At 35.5% G+C, this 18,581-nt stretch overlaps 1 protein-coding gene across 6 annotated transcripts in view; it reads right to left on the bottom strand.

The window, feature by feature from the left end:
* SLIT2 (slit guidance ligand 2) overlaps positions 1–18,581 on the bottom strand; it is a 245,856-nt gene that overhangs the window by 214,760 nt on the left and 12,515 nt on the right. For all 6 annotated transcript variants that reach the window (XM_052682812.1, XM_052682814.1, XM_052682810.1 and 3 more), the window contains exon 4: positions 13,346–13,417. In XM_052682812.1, the coding sequence (XP_052538772.1) occupies positions 13,346–13,417 (72 nt within the window). The remainder of the gene's footprint in view (positions 1–13,345; positions 13,418–18,581) is intronic.

The raw sequence follows: 18,581 nt of genomic DNA, 5'->3' as shown, positions 1-18,581 counted from the left end.
AAAAGGCATTGAATACTACTACAAGAAAAAAGACCCATTACCAACCAAATAGAAAGTAAAAAAGTGTGTGTGTGTGTGTGTGTGTGTATATATTCCTTATATATATATATATGTATATATATATATATATATATATATATATATATATATATAAGGAATATATATATATATAAGGAATCATGAATTGGATCTATAGCATCCTTTACCACATGTTTACTCTGTGTAAAGATACCAAGTTTCAAATGCACATTTATTTCATCAATGACAACGTAAGATTTAAGGAATACAAAATAGTACTTCTCTTAACTACTTTCTTTTGGATAAAAACTACTTAACTACTTTCTTTTCCAGGCAGGCATATCCAACTTCATTACATCTTTCCTTTGACTACTTCTAAGACTGTGAGTTCTCTGTTATTGTTTATATATTAACATCTTAAACACCATAACAAAGGCCCAAACAAGTACTACTGCCAATGTTATTTGGATACCCACATGTTATTCACTAAGGCCTTGCTGCGTGCCAGAAAGGCCTGGCTACAAATACTCATTACTCTTGTAGCACATACACAAAATGAGGGAGTGTGCATGTTAACATTGTGTTAGTTCAGAAGTAACAAATCTTGATCTTTGCTAGAGGAACAGTAGCATAACCTAGTGATCTTATTTAGATATAAAAATATTTCTACTTTTTTATTAAAACATGTAAGAATCCTTGTCTACCTTAATTTCTATTTATTTGGAAGAAAGCATTTGAGATAATAAATTGATAATGCAACATTTTTCTCTCATTGTTGAAAGGCTCTTTAGACTAGATCCCATCATTAAGAACTACCATGATGATCATCAGTAGCTCTTGTAAGACAAATATAACAGCAATCAGCACATTTCTAACCTGCACTGATAAATACAATATTTAACACTACCAGATAAAATGTTAGCTTCCTCATGTTTCATACTTCTCTTCCCATTACCAATTCAATCTCTTGGATCTACCCGGATCTACCCAGGCATGAGAAGCACAGTTTTTTCAGTAATGCTTCCTTCTTTTTCCATTTCTTCATTCTTGTCAAATACATATTATAATACCTAACTTAGGAATGTTTGGATTTTGTATTTAGGGATATGATCTAGTGAGAACTATTGGTGGTAGGTGGATGGCTGGACTGGATGATCTTGTAGGTCTTTTCCAACCTTGGTGTTTCTGTGATTCTGTAACAGTGCAAGCTGTTACGCTGTAGAATAGAATTATTCCATTGTCCCTACTTCTTCTCTTTGTAGATAAATTCACTAGGAAGACAGCTTGCAATAGAAAGAGTGGTAAGGAGATCTGCACTGAGTAAAATTTGGTTTTCTACTACTACCATAACAATCCAACATCCATCCTTATTCTTAAATATTAAATCTTAAGAAATTATAATTCCAGCAGACTGACAAGTTCCACTTCTTTAATAAGAATTCATTTACTTCTAAGTACTGCTAGCATTTTAACCAGAGTACTGAATGTATGCCAAATGATCTTTCTTAGGTCACCCATCTCAAAGACTTGCATCTTGCATCAGAAATCTTTTCTTGATCAACCAACCTCCTAATTCAATTACATTTCTCCTAGTTTTGCTCTTTGTTCTCCCTCTGTATATGCACACACACACACAATACTACTATTCTGCCTCTATTCAACTCTTACATAACTAAGCTAACAGCACATACTCATTGTAAAGTCTCCTCCATAACTTAAATCCAGTTCAGTTTGATTTCATTTGGCTGAGAAAAAAAAAAAAAAAAAAAAAAAAGACAAAACAATAGCTTTTGCAACTGATTACAAGAAGAAAGAAACTCCGTATAGCCAAAATTCTAGCAAAATATTTTTAGTGTCACAACAAACAGAAAACATAAAAAGCTTTTAAGGTAAACATTCCACAACAATATTAACCAGAAGAAAACAACTCATCTTATCACTGGTTTTGCAAAACTACAATGTATAGTCAAAAAATATTTTGCATTCCATTTTCTTTTGTGATACGTATGCACAAAATTGCACAATCTTATTGCTTCATACTGCAATGAACATTTACACATTTTATTATCCCTAAGTGTCATAAAATAGCTTTCTACCCAGTGATCACAATCTTGATTTTTCCCTTAAGTAATTTGCATTACCCACATTCTCCACCCCATACCCACAGGGTAAGTAATTCTGGCATAACTAATTTATTTCAGATTTAAATCCTTACTATTGTTCTCTCTTAATTTTTTTTTAAATCATCCCTACTAACAAATATTACTAGTATGCCGTTTGCACAGTCTGGATCAGGCATCAAAAGACAAAACAATGGACTCCATATAAATATTCCAGGCAGTATTATCTTAAACTTCAACAGACTATAGCTAAGCTGGCCATAGCACAGCAGCTTTTAGCTTAATTCCACATGCAAAATTTCAAAGTAAAGGTGGCAGTACACTGCACGTTGCAAAATTTGCTTCAATCTTCACTCATCACTACTCTAGCTGAAGAAATTTTACTCTTTTTTTAGAGCTCATGGTTGTACAATTTCCTGCTTATTTCCTAGACCAGGAAGTCTTATAACATGGTGTAATACTGTGTTCTTTTGAACAGATAAAGCCATTGTAATCTGTCAGAATGGTGATGATGCCCTGCTTCAGCAGTTAATACTATCATATCTGGCTACTCTCACTGGTGAAAGAAGAAGTAATAGTATTGTGATCTTTTTTTCTAGATGAAATTGAGTGTCTACCATACCTATGTAAAAAGGAAAAACTGACTGGGAAACAACGCATTTGCACTCTGTGTAGGCTAAGAAATTCTGACTTCTACACTTATTACATGAATACTACACCAGCAAACAATAAACAATCACTCCTTGATTAATAGACAGGCTTTCTATTTTGTAATAGTTCTGTTTTCATAAAATCACTCAGTTCTAATGAACTTCTTTTACTGATATTCTTTTGTCCTTTTGTCTTGCAGAGGCATAAGTGATGAGGGAAGTACCAACATTACAAGGTTAACACAATAGAACTTTTATAACATTTGAGAAATAGAAACCCAAAGGTTTCCTCTACTGAAGTTACAAACTCATTACTACAATTTCTAAGGGAAGACAGTCTCCTGCATTTTACAAAGAGTGCAAAATACATGAAAAGTAGAATATGATAGAATTAATTAATTGTGGATTGGATTTGATCCTAATAGCAGAGCACTGAGGACTAAACAGGAATTTTTTCTAATTTCAGAAATATCACAGTTTTCCCAAAGTACATGTGCATATGTGTTGGGATATTTGGTTTGCCTTTTTTTGTTTGTTTGTTTGTTTCACACAGTTTCACAGCAGAACTATCTCTAGTTCTGCTAAGCCTTTCAGATTTTTTCCACCATGCGTTTAAGACACACATTTACACCCTTTTCTTCTTTCCATTTAGCCTTTCATATCTTTACACTCAGGGAAGCAGCTACTACAAATACCCATTCATTACATTAGCTGTTATCCTATCTTTGCAACCCTTCCCTGTGGGCCTTCTCAAACTCACAAGATGCAACCTTTTCAGTTTTGAGGTCAGTCAGCTACTTAAATCTCTTCCAGCTATCCACCATTTCTACAAAATAAAAAATAAAAAATAAAAAGACAGAGAGACTTGATGTTTCCTATCTGCATTATACTAAAACACTAATACAGGCATTGAACCATGGCCACCAGATTTCCCCTCACGCATGCTACAAAGTGCACATAGCCCTTCCGTACAACATTGTGAATTAGACATTCACAACAAAACAGAACAAAAATGTCATTGAACTGACTGAACAGAGGGGGAAACAAAAACGAAGAGGTAAGGATTTTGTCTCTTGTATGCATTACCCTAAGAAGCCTTCAGAGCATGTTCCTGTAAATACTCTTGATCCAGGAAGGGTCTGCACCTGGGTCTGGCTGTAGTGATGAAAAGGGCTCAGCAAGTCTCAGCTTTATTCCCTGCAAGGTGGGCCTGAACAGCCGCTAGCAGCCCCTCAAGTACCTGCAGGAGAGAATAAACCCTGCTCTGTATTCAAGAGTGACCTTTCACAAATACCACCAGCTGAGGCCCCAGGACTCTTACCACAAGATCAAGACAACAGGCTCAGCTCTTCCTTGCTACAGCCCTCTCTCTTCAGCTCTCCTCTTTTAAATGCTCCACTTTGTTTATTTGTGCTTCTCCTTACCATAAGGAGGGTCCCTGTAATTGCTGCTTAGAGAGATGATGTGGCCTGCCCACAAGATCCTTCACATCCCACAGCAGCACACTGTGGCTTCAGCTGAAGTTTAGCCCGTATCTTACTGTGCATGTAATTATTCACCAGTTTCAAAAATCTAAAATTCTCCACCAGAACTGCACTGTGAAGAGAAGGTAATATAAGTGTGGTGCATGGCAAGCTTCTTTTTTTATACCAAGTATTCTTTCATCTGATATCCCAACTCAGAGGGACAAACAGAAATTTCAATTAAAAGCACTGAAAGATGTCATCAATGAACATCATTACTCTGCTTTAACTGAAAACAGCCAAGAACTTAAAAGAAAAGCAAATGCAAATACTTTTGACAAGCCTAGAACTGAATATTAGGTTTCAATTTAATAAATACATTGGGTAAGTTTGGAAAATGGTGAAATCTCACTGGCAAATAGAACTTGTACTGCAGCTGTAACATCTCATCAAGTGTTTTATGTCATTTGTACGGAGAAAAGAAACATTTTACTGTATCAGCAGATTCCTAAGTTATTTCTAACTCACTTATTGATACTCATAAAGGATATAATCATCAGTAACAACAAAAAGTATACCAAAAAATTGTCATCAATAATTGAATTTAGCTGTGCTGTGTTTTCATTATTAATCTATTGACATGCTTTAAAGTAGGGGTTTTCCTTCTTAAGCAGAGACAGATTAAAAAATACACCTCTAACAAAGAACTCCAAAAACATCTCAGCGTGGCTGTAATTTTGTAATTTCACTTTTTTACTACAGTGCTTATACAAATATCAGAGGAAGAGCAGCTGCTCTTTAACCAAGAACATTTCATTTAGCTTTAGCTCTGAGATGAAAAAAAGTATTTAAACATGCTTTGTAGGGCAACATTATTGCAAAAAGCATTTGTAGATCAGCATTACAACATAATGTATTACTAAGAACCAAGAGCAAATTAAAGTTTTCAGATAGCCTTGACTTTGATACAATGGAACATATGAAAGTAAACCTCCACTGCCTCAAGTGGGTATGCATTTTTGTAGTAATGTTGCTTCCCTTGCCAATTCCTGAATTCAGACAGTAGCTGCTACAACCAATGCATGCTATACTGTCCATTTCAAACAATTTTTTCTTAAAAAAGCTCACATATTATTATTGCACATACAGGCAATCCTTGCACAACAACAATCCTGAGCTTTTTTTTTTTTTTTAAACTACTATAAATATATAGAATGTATCAAAAAGAATTTTAAGTATTTCTTTCAAATGAAAAACACGAATTCTCAATGCTTTTTACAAGAATGTACAATTCAGGAAATGCTTTAAAAGCATTCAAACAAGATACATTTTTTTTTCCTAAGCGAGTAACTTTAGAGAAGCTTTAAAACAAATTCAATGCATTTAAACGCTATATAAATCAACATTCAGGATGAAGGGTCAACAGGGGTTAAACTGTCTGTCCTTCTTGACTACATTCATAAATGTCTTTTCTGGCTTTACTTATAGAAGCAACTGCACCGTATCTTGGATATTAAAACCTCCAAGGAAACCAACAATAAAAGCTGCTAAGAATTTCACAAGTTTTTTTTTTTTTTTTTTTTTTTTTTTCCCTTAGGTGTTAATTAAATGATCATTTAACACTGAAATGTAAACACAACATTTTCATCTACTGACAGCTTAGCCTATTATAAATCCAGGGTAATAAACGTCCTAGTGTTAATACTCTGAACCAAGTTCCCACAACACACTAAGATGCCTTGTCATGTCTAAGGTTAAGCATCTAGACACAAAACAAAGATTGTGCCTACTCGACTTCCAGTTCAATTTTCCCATCGCCCAGTGACCTAGGTAACACTTTGAGCAATAAAGAATAAATTTAATTTCTCCAGCATTTTGTGAGGATTAGGAACAATTGTTGGCCTGCAATGACTTTTTATCCTTGGATTCTTTCTCTTCCAGAGCATTCCTCCAGTTTTAAAAGAAATTTCTGATGGTTTTAGACACAGAACAAACAGAACTTTAAATTAGGCTTTTTTCAATCAATTGGAACTGTTGGAGGGGAAGCAATCAACCTTTCTTTGGACTTTTCTCAGCTATTCAGTTACTCCAGGCTTTTATCTTCCACTCGCAGAAGAAACTCGCCATCATAAGGACAAGCCTCTATACTTTCACACTTTTCCTTGGCCTGATTCCTTTCTCAATTTTTAATTTTTTTTTTTTATCTTTTAAATCAAGAAGATACAGCTCTCTTAAATGTCCACTCTGTGCAAGTTGAGACTTACAGATGTCCTCTTCATACGTAACATTTCACACCATGTTTCTGCACCACATAATAGTGGCATTCCCCCTGACATGCCTTTTTAATTCTCATTACTTCCATCACTGATACTTAGTTTCCTACTTAACTCCTGCCTAAAAGGTTACCTATGTCACAATTCTCCAAACCTCTCAACGTTAACCCTCCAGGAAAACCTCACAGACTAAACCCTGACTGTAACACAGTTACAGGTCATCTCAAACTTGTTACTTGCATTTTCACTTTTTTTTTTTTTTTTTTTTTTTTTTAAAGCAGTTGTTGAATTCTTCAATTTAACCACTATCATATGAACAAAAATATGTAATTATTTACATTCAGAGCCAAGGAGGTCAAGATGACCTGAACATAGCTACCAAAATAGATTTCTTCATCATTTTGAATACTATCATGTTATTTTAGAAGTGCTATGGCCTGAATAAGCCTTTTTTTTTTAGTGTGATTAGCATTTAAATATCAACAACTAACAGTATAAAAGATTCTGAATACAAAAGATTATTTGTTGGCTCAGAAGAATCACAGTAAACTGTAATTCTGCTTGCTTGATGTTTAACATGATTTCCAAATTAAGATTAAAAGAAATTATAAACAGTTTTGGAATGTTTTCTGTAAAGAAAGCCAATAGTTAGAAGCACAAACAAATATGCAGTGCAAATACTAAACTACAGCTTCAGTATTGCAGATTATATAAGGATTCAATAATCTGCTTATCTGCAGAGTTAGCTTCCAGCCCCAAAATCTCAAGCAATTTGCCATTTAATCCCAGTGCAAATGAAAAACTGCTATTAAGAAAAAAAAAAGTCTTTTTATAAGTAAAGAAAGACAAACTGACCTGCAATTTAAACATACCATCCAATTATCACAAAATTAAAAACAAATGATGATACTGAGAGACCCAGCTCATGAGTTATTTTTTTTCCCCAATTTTAAAAATTATTTTATTACATCAAGCAGCGATGTTTAATTCTGTGCATTTGGTACATCATTTTTTTTTTTTTTTTACTCCTATGCAGCGGTGCTGTAAAAATACAAAAGATAGCATAGCTCATGTAAAGCACACAGATTAAAAGACTCTGAAGTACCAAAAGGCACAAAGATTGATATTTGAACTCTAATTAATAATGGTCAAACATAGCAATAATACATTTTACTCGTTGTTCCTCCCTCCTCCCCACCATGATTACATTTCAAAAGTTCATTCTGGTTCGTCCAACACTTCCACTCAACTAAAGCTAAGGCTGAATGTTTGCTGTTGCTAGGATATAACTATTGCAAATTGCACATGAAATGCATATATATGTTCTCGTTTCTGTGCTTGACAAATAAACCACCTGATGCACTGTTTTTTTCAGTGCTTCCAAGATTTTTATAGAGTCATCTTGTCATCTTTTACTGTACATAAAAATGGCTTATATCTGAAGCAAAGCAGTAGTGGTATTTGCTTTGTTCACTGCATTGTAAAGAGTGATCGGATTTTCAGTTTTGAAATGTTATAGCAGAGAATGAGAATCAAGGGTAGAGGTAAGAGGATGAGAGAAAAAATGCACACACAAGGTAAGCTGCATAAAATTATCTAGCTGCTGATTTACTTTTCTCTCTAGATGAAAAAATGAGCAGGTGACAGAAAAGCAAAATCTTCCATGCCTGAAATAAATGCCAGGGAAGAGGTATAACAAACCCAGCATGACAGGTAACCCACTCTTGATTTTACTGAGCTCCTCTATACAGGTAACAAACTTCAACATCAGCAGTTTAACCATCCAGTAATTCTTGTATTCTGAAGTAGGTTTGTTTTTAGCCACAGATTATAATAAAAGCAAAAATAAATCTCACAGAACTAATAATGGAACTGCAGTAGAGCGTACCAAACTCATACTGAAAACATTCTAGACTGGGGAGCACAACTTTAAATTAGAGACAATACACTCCATTAGCAAGTTTGAAAATGACGTGTCCGCATTGCGAGAAATAGTAATTAGTCTTGTGCATTCAAGATTTCCTTTTAATTACTAGCTTGCAATATCACAAAGTCAAAACTGCACACACATTTTATACATATACTATATGCAGTAACTCTTCATTAAAAGAAAAAAAAAAAAAACTATGAGAGATTACATGGAGACTACTAGAACACTTCATAAAAAAAACATAAAAACTGAAACCAAAGGCAGAAAAGAAAACACTACCAGGAAGGTTCTAACAACAATTTCAATTAATAATCAATAGAGAAATGAAAAAAACAAACAAACAAACAAACAAAAAAAACCCGTATCTTGTCCCAGTGAATCTTTTGTTAGGCAACCAGCACACCTCTGTAACAAGGCAAAGCGCAGTAATACCACAGCACAGAACAGAAGGAAAGCTCTCCTGTTACCCTGATCCAACAGCAGCTCACCTACCAACCTGCCTGCAGAAGAAGAGTGACTCACCAATAGTGCTGTCAGGAAAGGGGAAACACCCCCTTCCTCCTTCTTGGGTTTTTAACACCCAGAGCCACCTGTCTGCAGTTGCAGGAAGATTTCAGGGGCATGATAACAAGCACTTCCTAATGAGATATTTCTTCACTAATTAAGGCATTCAAATTGAAGATAAATACCTTATCTACAAAATTACAGCTGCAGCCTCTCTTGCTATGCTTATACCATTAAAAGGGACAGGATATGACAAATAACTTAAGCCCCAAATACAGCTACCTGAAAAACAAAGCCAGCATCTTAAAATACTGTGAAACTCACTGCTTTAGCATCTCGTATATACCGCTGCTTTTTTTCCTTTATTTTCCATTCCTATCTCTGATTACTTTTTACCTTCACCATAAGAAAAATAAAAAATGACCAGGTATGACAGGAAATGATGCAAATCACAGGTTCCCCTGCAGCAGCTGGAAAAACAGCAGAACTTTCCTTCTCCCCATGACAGGAGTGTGCGGGGCAGCGGGTGGATGAGTGATGATGGCGGCCCGGCTGGACAACGGTAACCCTGGCAACTGTAACCTGCAATTCCTGCCCAGCCATTGTGGGATTTATTGTGGCAGGGGCCAGAGAGGCCAAGAGTAAAATGAAGCAGAGACTATGGTGTCTGACACATCTAGTACCACACACTTTAATCATAGCTGGCAGAAATTAATTCAGGAGGAATTTTTGCAAGGGCCCCCCATGCAGCGTGGTTTGTTGTTGTTGTTCTTGCTGCTGCTGCTTTTCTAGCCTAGGATTATTTTTAAAAGTTTTTATTTTTTCCCTTTTTTAATGTTTATGTTTTTTCTTTAATTATTAACAGTCTGATTTTTGTTTTGCCTTCAAGTCACCAACTGACATCTCAGAACCAAGCGTTTATTTTTCCGTCAGAGGAGAAATTTCTCATTCACAACATGTTTCTTTTCAAGTACATCATATTAGACATCTTTCCTTTCTAACATGCAAAATCAGACCATGTCAATAAGAAAGACGGCTTCTTTCAACGCCAGTGTTGCCCAATTCATACAAAAAATACTGGTCATTAAGGGAACTTTAACCTCCTTCCAAGTGCAAGAAATGAAAACTAAAAGGGACAGGCTTTGTGTTGAGAATCCAATACCCTTTACATGCCACTGATTTAGAAAGGTATCTTTTAAAACCAAATTCTCCAAAAGCTGTGGGTCTGGTCCTCGGTATCCTGCAGCAAACGGCAATCAATGAGCTGTGCTCTAACCAGCCAAAGAAAGCAGTCAAAATCCATTTGCCTCAGCTAAGCCCTCTCCAGCTCCCCGCATTAAAGCACCCTTATGGATGCTGGGTGAGTCACTGCGAGCAGGCACACGGGTCACTGGAAACAACACATCCTGTGCTTGCGGGAAAAGTACTTGTTGCAGCAGGACTTGTATTACCCCGTGGGATTTACAACAGCACCTATATTTTAACATTATTGCGTCAAAACAGAGGTTCATGTACATTTTTCTTTGAAAGAGATCTTGCAAGGTAAGATTAATATACCCTTCAGCACTAGTCAGACTATTTTTAGCATACTACTTCCTATTGAAATGTATGTGTCAAAACACCTCTGCAGATAACTCTTAATGGGAGAATCAGTTTCTGCTTTGACTAAACTATCCATTTTAACCTGTTCCAAGAGATTTCTCAGAAGGCTGATAAATCTGAAAGAAAATAACCTGAAAAATAATTCATCTAGTTACCTTTGAAAATAGCGTCCCCAGACATGGGAAATAATGCACTGTCTCTTTTAAACTCTCAACCTATCGCTTTCCTTTACTTACACTTCCCATCTGTCAACAAGTGCTTGTAATTTTATTACACTGTCCTGTAGTTTATGCAGAGTTGGTATTATTTTACAGAGTTCTGTTAATGGACTGGATAAATGGTAATGCTATTTAAAATAGTCTCTTGCTCCAGCAAACACAGCTGCAACTGTACTACTATTTCTAGGCAAACATCTTGACCTGAACATGCAGTGCTCTCTCAGCCCGTCCAAAGAGAAATTGGAGCAGACAGCAAAGGGAAAGCATAGCCGGCCGCTGGCGGCAACCAACTGTGTCTAATCATAATTCATATACAGTGTACCCTCTTTCTTTTATATTGCATTTAGGCTACACAACAAGCATATGTGCTTCTTCACCTGGCATCTCATTTACAGCCAAGGGTCAAATGGTAATTATTATTCACAGAAGCTCAATAGTATGCTGAAAACATGCAATGCACACAATGTTTGATTAGCTGTTAAATGCCAAAAATAAATACTAAGCCCAAAATCTATTATACATTTTATTGATCACGTTTAAAGAATTTTTAATTCTCCTTCAACATATATTCATTTGGATACAAATATGCATAAGCACTTAAACCAACAGATGCAAATAAATAAATAAATAAATAAATAAATAAATAAATAAATAAATCAAATGACTTTATAGTATTCAGAGTGGTCAAACCATACATAATCTGAAAGTTGACCAAGTAGACATTTAACTACTGTCAATGTTTTTGTTAGACATTTTTAAATTACAGTTTAGTTTAAGCAACCACAGATTTTTAGTATCTTTCTAATTTTCTTTTAAACATGAATACATTATAACCAGACATTCACTTTCATGGTCTGATCAACAATAACCCTTAGGCAGAAGAAATTTAATACTGTGAAGACAGTGATCTCTTACTTTCTACCATATACACTGTGAGCAGTTGCGTGCTTTGTCAAAAGATATTACAGATTTAAGACTAGCTTTTATCAAATATACAATTCTGAGTTAGATATATTTAAGTATGATTTTGCCTGAAGCGTGCATCCATTTTTTTTTTTTTTCTCCTGCAAATTATGGCTCATTTCTATTTTATACAAATTTAGATAACAACCTTTACACTATAGGTAGAATAATAAAATGATCATAAATCCCTTTCATTTTCCTTCCTGATGGAAGTAATATCTCCATGATTGCTGATGGAAATCACAGAAGAAACTGAACTGTTAATATATATAAAACCACACATGAATATATTATAATATAATAGTAGAGAAAAAATGCTTTTGTTTGTCAAAACAAAAGCCTTCAGGAGCTTTCTGGTCTAGTAATTTAACAACTCATTGCATCTACAGGGAAGTTCAAGAAAAAATGCATCCACAGCAAACAAAAGAAACAAAAATACACAGAAATAAATGTTTGTATCAATAATAGCATCTTTTTCAGTTTACCATTTCAAATTACCAGAACAGGGGGGAAAAGAACTATTCTTTTGCAATATGAGAACAGAAATCAACTCCTAAAAAATAAAAGCTTAATTATATCATTTGTTCTCAGGAACATTTTCATATACTAAAGTGAAAACAAATCAGAAGAACTCTGCCTTCTTCCACCTACACATATTTTTTTCAAGCACGTAAAGGATGAAACTCAAAAACAATGATTTCAACAGCAGAAGTCTCACCTGAACCCTAAATAAAAGTGTTGAATACATATATTTAACTAAAATAGGGCTAAACTTCTACCGTCTTTTCAAAGCCTATTTAAGCATGTCATGTATGCCATTCACACCTCATCTTATAACGTTGTGTTATAACGTATTTTGTTACAAAAAGTGATTGTATGGATAAATGCAGAAATTACTGTCTGAACTTAATCCCATGTTGATACTGCAGCATAAATGAGTAGGTTCTTCAAATAGAGCCAGTGGGTCAAAATACTTGAAAAAATCTGCCACAAGTAAAAGATTATCAAAACAAAGAAAATAATCAAACCAAAAAAACATCCAATTTTCTATCATTTGTATTTATTGTAAAACATTTCATAGCTTTTTCTATCTTCAGTTTATGTTGTGACCTTTGTTTTCTTTCTGAGGGACACGGGAGAGATCTCCACAGGCTACCATTTGTCAATGCTGATTTTTCTGGTAAAGTGTGTAGAGCTATAAAACCAGAACATAACAAAGACAAAGTGCTGTACACTGCTATATTGCTGGGCCATGATCTCCACAGTCATACAGCTATTTTAAGAGAGGAAGCAAGCAAAGAAACAAAAAATACACCTACCCACCCCAGATAAACAGGAGAAAAAAAAAGCCGGAGCATTCCTTCAACAGGAGTTCTTAACAGAAACAGGAAAGGATGAAACAGTATTTAGTCTCATACAAGTATCAGTTTCTAACCTAGGTTCTAAAAAAATTCCTGCTAAGTAGTCAAAGTACTTAGAAGATCAGTGTTAATAAATGTATTTTGGCCCAGTTTGAGGCAAAAGACAAAAACCCAATGCAAGACAAAATAATAAAACAACACCATGTTTTCCAGAATAACAGTTACCGGATCGTGCCTACTTACAGCCTGTATAACTTCGGCGTCCCCAGAAAGAGCAGCTCAGAAAGCAACTGGAGGTTATTTCTGTTTAAGCGCCTTTTGAAAGAAAAAGGAAAGGTTGTGTTAAATTACAACTGAAGTGCTTCAACAATACAGTGCATACACTTTGAGCAGATCACTGCGCTGTAACAAGCTGATCTTAAAGGCTATGTAATGCTGGTCCATTAGCGGAGACATGGTCGAGCAGTAAATTTACCATGGACTAATTGCATTTTCTGGTTTCCCCAACAGACTGTATTACCTATTTCATTTTATGAAAGATTATTTTGAATTTCTGTAGTGTGAATCAACCACTAAGTCAGGATTCTATCCTGCATAACCAACCAGAAAACTAAAAATACAGAGCCAGCAGAGTAACTTCAATCTTTCTCCAACTCTTTGTTCCTCTTGGTATAATGAAGTGAACACACACACATTTTCTGACCATGAAATACTGTTCAAAGGAACATGTATCAAGTGCATGCACTTAGTTAAGTAATGAGAGAATATATCTACAGACTCTTATAAACTATTTCAACAACAACAAAAGCAACAAAGCTGTTACAGAAACTCTGATCAAATGAAAGCCAGAAAATCATGAAGTCCCAACTTAAATTCAGATCGTATTTTTAGTTTTGTCCACAGCTATAAAATACACCATAGTTAAATTAAAAAAAAAAAAAGAAAAAGAAAAAAAAATCAGTTGTATTTCAGATACATAAAATACTACAAAAGAAAAACTGCAGCTGGGATTTGAAAATACCCATTTGCCTGTGAGGTTTCTGATGGAATATGCTGACCAGTGTCAAACCTGTTTAGCTTGAGGTAACAAGTTCTCTGCAGTATAACCATAAGCAACAGAACAATCCCCTCACAAAGACAAATGTGTTCCATTTTCATGATTATTTATTTATTTATTTAACATATAGTGCAGATTATTCTTTTTAAGTGACAGCCCTGGAGTAGCACACAGTCATATCATTCAACAATTCAAACTCCAAACAGGTTTTTATTTTTAAGGAATGCAACACACATGCCACCTGCCATTCAAAGCAGCATACTGAAAAACATGCTTTTTCCTAAGAACTTCATCACAAGTCCTAGTTTGCAATGCACAGTGCTTCTCAACGCACTACTTCTAAAGCATTCCTGGCCACCAGACTGCACAGTATGGACTGTTATTTATTTTATCCCTACATTAGTTGCATTACTTAAATCAATACGTATTTACCAAGAAATTCCACAAGGTGTAAAAGAAAAAAAATTCAAAAATGCAACAGGTCTTACAAAGATACACTCAGCATCACTTCAAAAGTATACTTCATGGGTCAAATACTTGTGTTAGTATGTAATTTTCCATATTTAGATCACCAGTTTCTATTAGCACCTGCAGTTCACACGGTCCACACAACTGCATACACATACTATTAACAAAGGATGCATGTGCTGCTGTACAGACATTAAAATTAAATGCTGGTAATAAGTCAAATGCATGAATTAATCAAGCACTCATAGAAGTAGATTCATGACTCAATAGCTTCTACCAACTGAGCTTGACACTTAGAATTAGTGTTTCAACCTACACTTTCACTTTGCCTTTCAAAAATTAAAACATTCATTCTTAGAGTGCTAAGTGAATTGAGGGGACATGAGTTAAATGAGCTACTGGCCATTCATGAATTCAGTATTTTGTAGTTTCTTCCTTTAATTATTCCATCTGTGTCACTGTAACTCCTCTTAAAGCAAAGCTTTCGCTACCAAGAATGTGTCCATCTCTAATTGCCTGAGCCAGATTATGAAGTATTACTAAGTTTTTGTAGTCAACAATGGAAGACATTTCCCTTACAATACTAAGTACTATTTCAAGAAAGAACCTTCAGCTACACTTATTTTTATATATGTGTTTATATATATATACATACGTTAAGCATTATATATAGCAAGATGTTTTCAGTAAAGTGAATTTGTCTTCAATTTCTTGCAAATAAACCCTATGAACTAGTCATTACTGAAATTATTTTTCCAAGACTGCAATAGATAGTTCTGTTAAAAAAATAACAATAACAAGTGAATGAAAAGGACATGGCGTGAATCTGGAATGCATCCACCATTATCCTGAACACAACAGCTTTCAGGGATACAGCCAGCTCTGAAGAGTTTGCAATCTTTGATACAGAGCCACACACACAGTCCAGAAAACACATTCCTACTTTAAACAGTTCATGGCTCTCTGATACAGGCATCACCATCTTTTCACATGGCCTCACCTTTGCCTCAAACTGTATTTTGTTTGAAAGAACAACACCTGTCCTCAACATGCAGTCATGGCATGAGACAGACATGTCCCCGGAAATTAAAACCTGAGGTAACCACACATACGGGAAGGCAAATAAAAAAAGAACTACAGCTACTGCAGAGTAAAAACATGCAGAAAAAGAACACTTTTTCTTTCTGTATGTCAGCACAGACCTCTCTGCAGCTTGTGTGTGAACAGCATTTCCCCTGGGACAATTTGAGAAGAGAAATTTCAGTTGAATCAACTGAACTGCTCTCCCAGAACTGACATTAAGTTCAAGGTATGGCATCGAAGAAGCAGTGATGAAATGTTCCATACGTCCCCCTTTCAATTTCCTAGCTGAGCTAGAAAAAATCTGCTTTTCTCAAGAAAAGGAAGAGAGCTCAGAAGAGATGAAGTGTTAGTGGCGCAAGAAACAGAAAATATACTGGAGAATCTCTTCTAATATTGCAGTACCTTGAGCTATAAAGTTGCTGGTGGTGGCCAGAAATAAGTGGGTGAGTGTATGACATCACATAATTCTTTCAATGCAGCAAAACTGAGCCCCAGTTTAAATAAATACAACTTTTGCTTGCATTACTGAATCCAGCATTTAGATTGGGCAAATTGACTCAAGTAAATTCTTCAGCTCTTCATGATAACTTCAAGCAAAGTCCACATAATACCTAAATTACAAAAAATGCTTTAAATACTTCAGTTTAAAGTTTCCAGAGCTCAGTCTTCTAAATATAGAATGTGCTAGAAAAACAACTTTGAAATGAAATGATGAAAGAAATACATGAATATACTCAAAGATATTACAGTTTTCAGAAGCATCAGGTTAAGTATACAAAAGGTGACTCTGGCAGGAGAGTAGGCAGTCTTCACAGGAAGTTTGATACCAATAGATAAATTTGGTAGGTCCAAAAAACAACAGGTTACACAGAGAAACAAACAGTGAAGTCAAGAAAAAAGATAAAAAATAATGAATGTACACCTGTGAATATTATTATTGCTCCTAAGGAAAATCATTTGTTCAGAGCTCTAGAGAACAGGATATCCTTGCAGAAATTGAAACATATCTGTATTTTACTCATCCTGCGTGAAGAGTCAGAAGGTATGAATTGAATGGCAGAGACTGAGGCAGAAAAAGTTGTGGAGAGAGCATGTCAATTTCCCAGTCATAGACACCTCAACCCAATGATGCCTCGCCATGCCACCTGTCCACTCAATGCCACTCTCAAGTTATCTTGCTATAGTAACTGTGATCCACTATCAATCATGAAGAGAAAGGGAGGAAGAAAGATCAAAACCAAAGTTCTTAATTATACTATTTGCACTGTAATCGTCTGCAACTGCTATAATTCACAAGCAGGTCTGTATTTGTTTTCCAGACAAGTTAGCACCTTCCCTGTAACTTGCTCCTAATTCCCCTGTAATCAACTACACACCAAAGAAGCCCTATGTAGTTCTATTCTTACACTGTTCCATCCTTGTTCTAAGGGAACCTTCAAAGTTTGGGATGACAAGAGATCTCCACTTCCTGCTCAAAGCAGGATTGGTTATGAGACTTGAGCAGTCGGTCAGGGCTACATCTAGTAGAGGCTTCAAGGACAAACAGCACAGCCTCCCTGAGAAACTGGTTTGTTCCAGCACTTGAGTTCTCATATCCACTCCTATTTCCTCCTTTCAATTTACACTTCTTATCTCAACACAGTGATGAGCATGATTCCAGCTTCTTGATAACTTTTTCACAGGTACTGGGAGGCTGCTATTTTGCCCCCTACAAGTTGTTTCCTTCAGGTTAAATAAGCCCAACTAAAATACTTTCAGCTGTTTTTTGTTCAAGTAAACGCAATTCTAGCCATAGGCCCCCAAGGAAGCAGAAGCCCTCAAGATAACTTGGATCTAAGCTCTTAGCTTAGATCAGTTCTCAAGTAAATTATAAATCAACTGTACTCTAATTAGAAACAGTCAGTCCCATTGGATGCAGAGAGGCTGAAAGCCTTCTGAAACTCTAGATACAATGCACAAATACATTTTATTCTACACCCATTGCTTCAGGAATGATACAAGGCTTCCAACTCACACAAAGTTAATGAGAGCAGAAGCCATTATTCTTCATTCTTCCTCTGAAGTTAGCTGAGAAGTAAATACAGTTTCTGCACAGTACTGCATAGCTTAGAAATTTTTTAACAAAGGATCACATCCAAACTTACTGCTGATTGATAGCAATATTAGGAGACATTACTATCAAACCATTTAAAATCAGAATGTGACTTCTTTTACCTGAAGGTCACTGTCAAAATATTTGTAACATTTAAAAAGAAACAAACAAAAAAATTCATTAATGGTAAATTTCATTATCAAAGGACACATTAAAAAAAAAAAAAAAGCTGATATTTCATGCAACAGCACTTTCTACTCACAACTACTGAGCCCACCAGGCTCCTCAAGTAATTCCAGCATATCCAGGGACATCTGCTGATGTCTAATACCAATTCAGGCACTGTTATCTCAGGAAACACAGAATCAAATCTCAAAACAATGAAAACATCTTAAAATGGGGAGCTACTGGGACAGGTTTATATTGACTTAACTATCAAGTCTAGAGATCCAATCCTAAGTATAGGAAGTTCAGAAAAACAGACATAGTGTGAATGATCCTGTTCCCTCACAAGAGAACTTACACAGATCTTAACTCAGGCTTAAGTCAGCAAGGAAGGCAAGCCTTCCTTCTCCTTTCCAAAAAAACAGTGTTAGGTCTGCCAGAGGCAGAGAACATCTGTGCATGAGTGCCCAAAGACACTGTCTGCTGAATTTTACACTTGGCAACTGCTGTCTATGAACGTGACTTGTGCAAACATGTCATCAAGACAAAAGAAAGCCCAAGAAGTAAGACCTAAGCAAAAGATTGCCAGTTCTTTCACTAGAGATTCTCTCCAA

This window comes from Tympanuchus pallidicinctus, unplaced genomic scaffold (genome assembly GCF_026119805.1).
Source record: "Tympanuchus pallidicinctus isolate F22 unplaced genomic scaffold, pur_lepc_1.0 scaffold2, whole genome shotgun sequence".
In the NCBI taxonomy this organism is placed as follows: domain Eukaryota; kingdom Metazoa; phylum Chordata; class Aves; order Galliformes; family Phasianidae; genus Tympanuchus; species Tympanuchus pallidicinctus.
The sequence above is the reverse complement of the archived record's forward strand: the minus strand, read 5'-3'. Positions and strand labels throughout refer to the sequence as shown.